Source organism: Electrophorus electricus (assembly GCF_013358815.1).
Source record: "Electrophorus electricus isolate fEleEle1 chromosome 5 unlocalized genomic scaffold, fEleEle1.pri SUPER_5_unloc_5, whole genome shotgun sequence".
Taxonomy (NCBI): Eukaryota; Metazoa; Chordata; class Actinopteri; order Gymnotiformes; family Gymnotidae; genus Electrophorus; species Electrophorus electricus.
In genome coordinates, this window is record NW_023336129.1 from 45,573 (window position 1) to 57,147 (window position 11,575).

Below are 11,575 nucleotides of genomic sequence, written 5' to 3' on the forward strand. Positions count from 1 at the left end.
TCAGCAAGGCTGGAATCGGGAAGATTTCTCTTTGTGAAGGACACATAAATCAAGCCACTTACCAAACTGCTGGAAGAAAACTTGCTTCCTTCTGCTCTGATAATGTTCCCCAACTCTGATGATTGTTTTTTCAACAGGGTAATGCTCCATGTCACACATCAAAGTGTGGATGATGTACCACCAGATCAAGATCCTATCATGGTCAGCCCAATCTCCAGACCTGAACCCCATTGAAAACCTCTGGAATGTGATCAAAAGGAAGCTGGATGGTCACAAGCCATCAAACAAAGCTGAGCTCCTGGAATTTCTTTGCCAGGCGTGGCGTAAAGTTACCCAACAGCAATGTGAAAGACTGGTGGAAAGCATGCCAAGACGCATGAAAGCTGTGATTAAAAATCAGGTTTATTCCACCAAATATTGATTTCTTGACTCATTCTATGTTGAAATATTAGTACTGTGTTGTTTATAAATGAATATGAGCTTGTTTTCTTTGCATTATTTGTGGTCTGAAATTTCTGTAACTGTTTTGTTCTTTTGACCATTAGTCATTTCATTTTCATGCTCTAAAATACAATATATTTATCTGGAATTTGGAAGAAATGTTGCCACTAATTTATAGAATAAAACAAAACTGCTCAGCCTGGTCAAACACATACACATCAATTGTAAAACGAGAGAAACTGTTAATTTTGTAGTGGTCTCTTATTTTTTAATGGTATCAACTGAGACAACTTAAATGAACATTTAACACTGTTATTTTCTGCACTGTTTGCTTAAGTATATTTGTACTCTGTCAACAGGGCACTTATTTTAAATAAAAATCTCCACAGGTAATCAAAAATAAATAAAGAAGACCCACCCCTCACCCCCCGCCCAACCTTCTCAGTCAACGGCAGGAAGGAAAAGAACAATGCCAGTGCTGATTATAAAAAAGACATTTAATTGGCCAATGAATCGGTCGACCACTACTTCACCCTGTGCTTCATGATAAACAACTGACATGGTGAGGTCTCGTACGGAGGTCTAGGATCCATTCCTCAGCTATGATTCTACACCAATAAATTCCCCTCCAAAAAAAGAAACCCAATTACCATAGCAACATGTTGTCACGGTTAGTCCCTCCCAGCTTCTGTGCTCCATGTGTTCCATCTTGTGTATTTTAGTTCCATTCCGTAGTTTCATTTTCTCCGCCCCTCGTTTGATTTTCCACACCTGTCCCTCGTTTAGTTCATGTATTTAAACACTGTCTTCTTGCCCTTGTCTTGGCTGTTCATGGCATTTGCGTGTTCATGGTGGTTGTTAGGCTTCAATGTGTTTGGTGACCCGTATATGCAGGTATTTAAGTTTGTACTTTGTGTTTCCTAGCCTTTGTTATAGCCTGCTTCACCTGTTTGCCTTCGTGTGTTTTGTTTGTTTGCTCATGTATCCACGTACTCTCCGTGTTGGCTCCATCACCCTGGACTGCTACAATGACTCTGATTTTGGATTTGCCCATAATAAATCTTGTTCTTCTCCGCTCTTGCGTCCGCCTCCTTACTGCTCACTTACATTTGTACAGGTCATTTACTGAACAGTTCTGTGGTTACCACTGTATTCATCACCCATTCCACACTGCCACTCAGTTTTTAACTGTTTATATGTGATTGTCATGTAAGAGAGAGTTAAACAGATGAAATATAAATGACCACTGTGAACCACAAACATTACTGGGTGCTGAAATAGATTCAGTAATGAAACTTCATTAATTCTAGTTAACAAAAACCTTATAGCCAGACCTGCCTAATCATGAACACACAACTAATTAGACACCACCATAAAACAGACTAATAAACATTATCTACATGTAGCCCTGTGGGGAAAGGAATGTGCATATGATGTTATATGTGTATGTACGTATAAGTACTGTATATATTTATTTCCTTTCTTCTTGTTGTTTGAAGGAGAAACGGTGAAATTGTTTAGTTTTTCATGTGTATACTTGATTTCTGTGAGCATTATTGTCACAGACTGCTACTCACCCATAAGTCACGTGGTGAGGCCCGCTGTGTGCAGGGGGATCCACACGTACTGGGAATAAATGTTTTGTAACCACGCCACTTCGGGATTACATACACAGGGTTTATTGTTAAGTGTCAATGTGTCTATTTAAACCCTGTCCACGTGTGTCCCTTTGTTGGTCATTGTCGCTACGTGTGTGTTAACGCCTGGCCCTGTAGCAGTCAGTGATGGTGTAGTAGTTATGCTGTGTGTTAATATGTAAATGTAGTCAGTGATGGTGCAGTAATTATGCTGTGTGTTAATAAGTAAATGTAGTCAGTGATGGTGCAGTAATTATGCTGTGTGTTAATATGTAAATGTAGTCAGTGATGGTGCAGTAATTATGCTGTGTGTTAATATGTAAATGTAGTCAGTGATGGTGCAGTAATTATGCTGTGTGTTAATATGTAAATGTAGTCAGTGATGGTGCAGTAATTATGCTGTGTGTTAATATGACAGACTGGAGCTTCAGCAGTGATCATAGTTATGACGGAGCACAGGTGGTGATCAGGGTGGTGGTGGTTGTTGTTGTTATTGTTGTGTACACCCCCCCCCCCCCCTTTGTGTAGCTCATTCTCTCTACTGGTTCATTCACTTTGAACTCTGAATATATTTCTATTCTACATTTACAACAATATCTCTCTACAATATCTCTCCTCATTCTCACCCCTCATTCTTCTCACTCCTCATTCTCACCCCTCACTCCTACTTACTCTCTCACCCCTCAAACCTACTCTCTCTCACCCCTCACTATCACTGCTCACTCCTACTCCTCACTCTCACCCCTCACTCCTACTCACTATCACCCCTCACTCCTACTCACTCTCACACCTCACTCATACTCATTACTCCTACTCTTCACTCTCACCTCTCACTCTCACCCCTCACCCTCAATCCTCACTCTCACCCCTCATTCCTACTCACTCTCATCCCTCATTCTCATCCCTCACACTTACCCCTCACTCCTACTCCTCACTCTCACTCCTCACTCTCACCCTTCACTCCTACTTCTCACTCCAAGTGAGATACTAGTGATGGCCCCTACTGTGCTGAGGCTTCAGAGCACATGTTGAGAGATCCAGGAAGTCTTTTATGAAACATGTATCGAGGCTTGCTTCTTTAAGTACGAATGACACCTGAAACCTCACTGGTTCAGGAAGCATTTCAAATGTTGGCGCAATTTATGAACACACATAAAGCGCAATGGATCCACGCAAAATTTGCATGTTTGTGTTCTGTCAATTTGCCTGTGACATTGATGAGCTTGTTTTCATGGAGCCTGCTAAAAGGAAAAGGGTTTCCCTTGTATGGAAACACTTTGAGCAGATCTCTACAAATAAGGTATTGCACATAATATGCCTGTAAATAATGAAATGTGTTACTACTATAATATTCACAAGGCATTTTTTTTTTCCATTCCAAGCCACTGGGATACAACAACAACATCTCATCTGTGTTATTGTACTTGTCATGTATAATGAGGGGGATAGAGTTGGATCCAGCCAAGGTGGGTATGGGTTTCCAATTTTCATATTTGTTAATCAACCATGATAATAATGACATTGACCACGATGCTACATTCATCACACACATCAAAAAATAAAAACAAAACATGTGCACATGTTCATGTAATGACTTCTGACATGCAAATACTGTAATTAAACCATAACCTAATTTAATTTTATTCACTGTTAACATTAATATGCATATATATATATATATATATATATATATATATATATATATATATATATATATATATATATATATATATAATATAATGTGTATATACTGTGTATATATATATTTATATACTGCATTATTCTCTGCACCTTACATGTTATTTGCAGTTTGGATTGGATTACAAAGTGTAAAAATGACAAAGTGTAATCTAATCTTTACAAAGCAGTGACCAGAAAGGAAGAGCTGGATGAGGCTTTGGTCTTCATGATTGTTAGAGACACACAGCCATTTAGCACAGTTGAGGATAAAGGCTTCAGGGATTTAGTAGCAAAATTTGATCCAATCTATATTTTCCCAACTAGGAAAGTATGTGTGGTGACATGGATAAATTATGAGAGTAGTATTAAAAAAATAATATTTTCTTCCTTCCCTTTAGACCGCAAAGGCCATGGTTGAGACCAAATATCAACAAGAGAAAGAGAAGACCAAAGTTGAGGTCCAGAAAGTTCCTGCAGTGAGTGTGACAGCAGACAAACTACTTGGCTGTGACCTGCCATTTTATAGATGACAACACATGACTGAAGTCCACATTACTCGGTGTAGTGAAATTCCCACAGGCGCACACAGCTGAAAATTTGGCCTGTGTGAAATCCTCTCTTATGGAAGAATGGGAAATAAAATCCAAAGTAACATGTCTAGTTACTGATGGCGCATCTGATATGATTGCCTGTGGTAAACAGCTGAAGCTGCATCATGCCTTCTGCATTGCTTACACCCTGAAAATAGTTGTTAAAAAAGCTCTTGAACTAACCCCAGTGCTGTCTGCCATTCCTACAAAGGCAAGGAAGCTGGTGGGCTATTTTAGAAGCAGCACAACTGTCAAAGTTAGTAACATTATTTTCACATTTGTTTACACATTGTTTTATATTGCTACATATGTAACGTTTAGGTTTTTATTGTTAAAGGAGAAGCTGGACCTTGTTCAAGAGCATATGGGAAAACCAAAAAAGAAACTGATTCAGGAGGTTGAAACAAGGTGGTACAGCAGCTTTCAAATGCTGGAGCGATTAGTAGAACTCAGGGAGCCTGTAAGCACTGGCAGGCTTACAAACTGGTATTCCTGCGCTGACCTCTGATGAGTACAATAATGTTTGTGAGCTCCTGTCTATACTGTCTCCTTTTCACACGGCCACTGTGGTGCTGTCAGAGGAGAAAAAGGTATCTGGCTCCAAAGTGGTGCTATTATTGAAAATGGTGGAAAAGATGCTCCAGGAAGAGGCAGCAAAGGCAACGGTCCCAGTAGCTAGTGAACTGGGAGAGACCTCATCAGGCTCATTAGGGAAAAGCTCCACACAGCATGAGCATTATATCACTGGCAATGCTACTAGACCCAAGATACAAATCACTTGGATCCTTTAGCCCAAAAAAGGCAGATAAAGGAATAAAACAACTCACCTTTGAATGTACCAATGTAATAGGGTCTAGACAGTCACATTCAATACCAGCTGCAGCTTCAACATCACAAGATGCTGTAGCTGAAAGACCTGGTTAATATTTTTGCATTGGATTAAAGTCAATTTCAGAGTTATGACCTCATTCATATTATCTGGTTTTGCTTCTCAGGAAACAAACTGTGGTGTGATTTTGATGCCACATTCATGGAGGCCAGAAGAACACACAATGTCACTGCTGATGCCACAGTTGAAGTGCAGACCTGGCAGAACTGAAGAAAAGCAGAACACAGGGTCCCCTCCAGTACTGGGAGAGGCAGAGGTGCATATATCCAAATCTCTACAGGCTTGCTGTGGGATATTTGTGCACCTCTGCCTCCTCAGTACCACGTGAAAGTGTTTTCTTCAAAGCCAGGGAAGTTATTTTCAAACAGAGAAACCAACTGAGTCCAAGCACAGTGGAAAAAATATTATTTCTTAATAAAAGTGAATAAAGTCACCACAGTATTCATAAGCATAACCATTTTCCCATCTTTGAAAAACACTGCAACAGTCTTAAAAACATCTCAACATAAACATCTCATGTCCTATTTGGTTTATTTAAACAATGACTGAAATCAACCTGTTTTTTGACACTAGTAGACCTCCAAAACCATTACCTACACATCAAAAACAGATTAGATGAATGAATGAACCACACAAAATCATATTAAGGTGTTTTTATTTCTATTGTTGGCAGTGACTATTCCCATGCTGTCACTGGTGCAAAACAGCCAAGAGATCCATCACAAATAGTTGGAATGACAATAAAGGTTTAGCCAGCAGGGGGGTTTGTGTGCACATGAAGCCTCCAGATATGAACCTTTTTTTGAACCAATTGGATGGAAAGCTTCAAGGATTCATCTGGCAATCACTACAAAAACAAACAAAAATGTTTTAAAAAATAGAATTTAGCATTTACAAGTTACAAGTTCAATAAAAGAAAATCAGCAATCATAAATTCTCCAAAATAAGTCAACATCAAAACTCCACTCTTGAAATTTCCTTTGGAAACAAATACAAGGAAAAACAGGAAATTGGGTGATGTCACTTCCTGTCTTTAAGCAGGACAATTCCCCATAAAGCTCCCCTTCAAAGACAACATGGAAGACTCGCCACAAAAAAGTCACAGGTAAGTTCATTTTTTCTTAATATACTTTTGTTTTACCTACTTTGTTAAAATATACAAACTTTTCTGTGTTAATCCTGTGTTTTAATTTACATACATATATAAATATATATACACACAGCATATGTGCATTTCAAACCCACAGTCCATGAACACACGGTGGTGGAGGGTAACTATCACAAGACATTACACTCATACTGTGTGCATCTGCACCTGTATCACTCCACCACACAGAAAACAGCATGAAAAACCTTTCCCAGTTTCCAAAGTTTTCCAACTTTAATGTGTTGATTTGTACAGAGACTTTAACACAGTGAGTTATGATTCCAAAGCATGTGTAACTTGTAGAACAGCGTGTATCATACGTACAGAAATAAACTGCAGCTGAAGAGTCCTTTAGCATGATTTATTGTGCATGTGTTTTTTTTTGGGCGACTTCTCACTGGTACTCACAATTTATTATTACATGGGTAGTACACACACACACACGCACACACATACTAACAAGCAATTTTTACATGTTTATATGTCATCAAAGGTACAGAGATATTATTGTTTATTTTATGTTTCTTTTGAAAATGTTACTTTGCTAATCGCAATGTCATGAAATCTTGTATCCTGTGTAAAAACCCCAGCTGCTGTGGTTGCTATGGTGACAGCGATGCTTGTTAATGTTAGCGCAGATCTTTTCTACATGTTATGTTGTTGTTTTTTGTTGTTGTGATTTTCTATCTTTCATTGGTTAAATGATAGAATATGGGTTTTCTGGTTAAGTTTCACTTTCTAAATGTTTACTCGATTTGTAATCAACTCGTTATTTTTAGTATTTTAACATGCTGTTTGTAGTGGTTGATCATTCCTGTTCATATTTGTTATTATGACATTAGGCTACTTACGTTATTTATGTGACCTACAGGACATTGTTGTGCTGCGCTTAACATTACACAGCACAATATAGCAACTTAGATTTCCAGATGAAATTTTTTTTTTTACTAACGGACCTTGAGGGGAGGAGAGTCTGCCAGTCTCTCTCTCTCACATGCACACACACGCACGCAATTTCATTTTTCCATGTTTTTACAGTAAAGGTTCACAGACCCAGTACTGCCGCTTGCCTCGTGATGTTAACAGTGCCAGAACAAAACGCAGCATCACAGCGAGTAGACAGAATTGTCGGGGTACACAAGCTGGCTTGGTATTGTGAAACAGTGCGGTTGTGCACAGCTGGATCTCTTGAGTTGTCGCGTATTTGTTCACTGAACGTATGGATGGACAGGTAGCTAGCTCACGTTAGTTGTAGGAACTAAGCACAGCTTAGCTTGCTCTAGCTAGAAGTGTCCAATACAGCGATACGCTGTATAATGATCCCATAAACTAAACTTCATATCATTTTAAGCAACGGATCATCCAGCATATTGCAGAGAGGAAAAGCATGTTAAAGCAATGAAAAAAAGAAAGCAAAAACATGAAGGCATTGTGTAAGGCATTGTTTTATCGCTTCGACAAGAGCTTAATCGGGTGATTGTGTCTGTAGCCACGCTGTCGATGTATTGCATAAAGGCGCATTTTTCGCCGCTTTTATCGCTTACGGCCATACCACTCTGAACACGCCCGATCTCGTCCGATCTCGGAAGCTAAGCAGGGTCGGGCCTGGTTAGTACTTGGATGGGAGACCGCCTGGGAATACCAGGTGCTGTAAGCTTTTCTTCTTAGCTATGTTTCTTTTCATTTTTGCCTCTTTTCACGTACAACGTGGCTTCATTTCTTTAGGGTTTTATTTTATGCTTTCTTTCTTGCTTTTAGGTTTAGAACTGTAGCATTTTGGAACTTAGTAAGTGCACCGGGTTCTCATAAACGTATGTATGTTTGTCTTATCAATTTCACTAAAACAACTCCATGTTTCTTTACTTTTACATCTTTCTCTTACCTTCATGTATTATGCCGTTTGTGTGTGCGAACACTTTCGGAGCAATTATATAGGTGCTTTGGACCGCACGCCACTCAAAGCTTTTATTAACGGAACTGGAGGTTGGTTGCGTCGAGTTCAACTCCGTCCAATCATTTTGGGATTAGAACATGGTTTTACTCTTGAATCCCTTTCGACATTATATGTGCTATGTACATTTTAATGGGTGTTGTTTTGGGAAGGGATAGACTAATTTTAGTTACTGCAGCCTTTCTTTCGTTTGCTAACTATATTCATTCTGTTCCTTCTACCAGGGGAGCCAAGTCTGTCTCTCACTCATACACACACATTAACAAGCAATTGATTTTTTACATGTTTATATATCATCACAGGTACAGAGATATTATTTTTTATTTTATGTTTCTTTTGAAAATGTTAGTTTGCTAATCGCAATGTAATGAAATCTTGTATCCTGTGGAAAAGCACAGTGGAAAAAATATTATTTCTTAATAAAAGTGAATAAAGTCACCACAGTATTCATAAGCATAACCATTTTCCCATCTTTGAAAAACACTGCAACAGTCTTAAAAACATCTCAACATAAACATCTCATGTCCTATTTGGTTTATTTAAACATTGACTGAAATCAACCTGTTTTTTGACACTAGTAGACGTCCAAAACCATTACCTACACATCAAAAACAGATTAGATGAATGAATGAACCACACAAAATCATATTAAGGTGTTTTTATTTCTATTGTTGGCAGTGACTATTCCCATGCTGTCACTGGTGCAAAACAGCCAAGAGATCCATCACAAATAGTTGAAATGACAATAAAGGTTTAGCCAGCAGGGGGGTTTGTGTGCACATGAAGCCTCCAGATATGAACCTTTTTTTGAACCAATTGGATGGAAAGCTTCAAGGATTCATCTGGCAATCACTACAAAAACAAACAAAAATGTTTTAAAAAATAGAATTTAGCATTTACAAGTTACAAGTTCAATAAAAGAAAATCAGCAATCATAAATTCCCTAAAATAAGTCAACATCAAAACTCCACTCTTGAAATTTCCTTTGGAAACTAATACAAGGAAAAACAGGAAATTGGGTGATGTCACTTCCTGTCTTTAAGCAGGACAATTCCCCATAAAGCTCCCCTTCAAAGACAACATGGAAGACTCTCCACAAAAAAAATCACAGGTAAGTTCAATTTTTCTTAATATACTTTTGTTTTACCTACTTTGTTAAAATATACAAACTTTTCTGTGTTAATCCTGTGTTTTAATTTACATACATATATAAATATATATACACACAGCATATGTGCATTTCAAACCCACATTCCATGAACACACTGTGGTGGAGGGTAACTATCACAAGACATTACACTCATACTGTGTGTATCTGCACCTGTATCACTCCACCACACAGAAAACAGCATGAAAAGCCTTTCCCAGTTTCTAAAGTTTTCCAACTTTAATGTGTTGATTTGTACAGAGACTTCAATACAGTGAGTTATGATTCCAAAGCATGTGTAACTTGTAGAACAGCGTGTATCATATGTACAGAAATAAACTGCAGCTGAAGAGTCCTTTAGCATCGTTTATTGTGCATGTGTTTTTTTTGGGGACTTCTCGCTGGCACTCACAATTTATTATTACATGGGTAGTACACACACACACACACACACACACACACACACACACACATACTAACAAGCAATTTTTACATGTTTATATGTCATCAAAGGTACAGAGATATTATTGTTTATTTTATGTTTCTTTTGAAAATGTTACTTTGCTAATCGCAATGTCATGAAATCTTGTATCCTGTGTAAAAACCCCAGCTGCTGTGGTTGCTATGGTGACAGCGATGCTTGTTAATGTTAGCGCAGATCTTTTCGACATGTTATTGTGTTGTTTTTTGTTGTTGTGATTTTCTATCTTTCATTGGTTAAATGATAGAATATGGGTTTTCTGGTTAAGTTTCACTTTCTAAATGTTTACTCGATTTGTGATCAACTCGTTATTTTTAGTATATTAACATGCTGTTTGTAGTGGTTGATCATTCCTGTTCATATTTGTTATTATGACATTAGGCTACTTGCGTTATTTATGTGACCTACAGGACATTGTTGTGCTGCGCTTAACATTACACAGCACAATATAGCAACTTAGATTTCCAGATGAAATTTTTTTTTTACTAACGGACCTTGAGGGGAGGAGAGTCTGCCAGTCTCTCTCTCTCTCTCTCACATGCACACACACGCACGCAATTTCATTTTTCCATGTTTTTACAGTAAAGGTTCACAGACCCAGTACTGCCGCTTGCCTCGTGATGTTAACAGTGCCAGAACAAAACGCAGCATCACAGCGAGTAGACAGAATTGTCGGGGTACACAAGCTGGCTTGGTATTGTGAAACAGTGCGGTTGTGCACAGCTGGATCTCTTGAGTTGTCGCGTATTTGTTCACTGAACGTATGGATGGACAGGTAGCTAGCTCACGTTAGTTGTAGGAACTAACCACAGCTTAGCTTGCTCTAGCTAGAAGTGTCCAATACAGCGATACGCTGTATAATGATCCCATAAACTAAACTTCATATCATTTTAAGCAACGGATCATCCTGCATATTGCAGAGAGGAAGAGCATGTTAAAGCAATGAAAAAAAGAAAGCAAAAACATGAAGGCATTGTGTAAGGCATTGTTTATGTCTGTACCGACATATTCTGGAGGAGGAGCGGACGGCATGCCACACCTGCCCTCTATACTAACCTCAACTCTCTATTGCAGCGTGAAACTTTGGAGCATGGCTCCATCCCCCCATGAATATTTCTGCTCCATTCATGATGCTGGGTAAGAAACTGTGTAGGGTTATGCCTCCTAACATGACTGATATCAAAAATGGGCAGCTATCACATTTTTCTAGATGGCCCATGTTTTAAACCGTCTGACCGTTTCAATCGGTTATTCTGTCTGCTCTCTGCCTAACCTCATTTGGGAGGCTTACTTTCTCCCTTACAGGTCTGCTCAAGAATCTGAGCTGATGCTGTTGACCAGGGTCTGCCATCTACTCCGGGATCAGGTTGTCACCATCTACACTGATTCTCGTTATGCATTTGGGGTTGCTCATGACTTCAATAAGATTTGTCGCTTCGGGGGTTTTGTATCTTGGAAGGTAAGCCAATTTCTAATCCAGGACTAGTGTCTGCAATTTTGTCTGCATGTACACTACCAGCTTGGCTGGCTATCGTAATGGTCAAGGGTCATGACACAACCTCTGAGTCTGACACGGCCACTGGCAATGCTTTAGCAGATGAGATTCCACATT

At 38.9% G+C, this 11,575-nt stretch overlaps 1 protein-coding gene and 1 non-coding gene across 5 annotated transcripts; both read left to right on the forward strand.

Moving 5' to 3' along the window:
* The first annotated feature begins 3,226 nt into the window (after positions 1-3,226).
* On the forward strand, positions 3,227-5,504 carry LOC118240896 (zinc finger BED domain-containing protein 4-like). Of its 4 annotated transcripts, none has more exons than XM_035523445.1 (5): positions 3,227-3,378; positions 3,528-3,544; positions 4,157-4,234; positions 4,560-4,604; positions 5,344-5,504. In XM_035523445.1, exons 1-5 carry the CDS (start codon positions 3,241-3,243, stop codon positions 5,360-5,362), a joined length of 297 nt encoding a protein of 98 aa, XP_035379338.1. In that variant the 5' UTR covers positions 3,227-3,240; the 3' UTR covers positions 5,363-5,504. The 4 variants fall into 4 exon arrangements, with proteins under 4 accessions (XP_035379338.1, XP_035379335.1, XP_035379336.1 ...); XM_035523442.1 differs by lacking the exon at positions 5,344-5,504 and adding an exon at positions 4,686-5,017 and having other exon boundaries at positions 3,520-3,544; XM_035523443.1 differs by lacking the exon at positions 5,344-5,504 and adding an exon at positions 4,686-5,017.
* Positions 5,505-7,922: 2,418 nt separating this feature from the next.
* LOC113569200 lies at positions 7,923-8,041 on the forward strand. Its single transcript, XR_004775692.1, has one exon. It is a non-coding gene; the product is annotated as a 5S ribosomal RNA (ribosomal RNA).
* Positions 8,042-11,575: the final 3,534 nt, after the last annotated feature.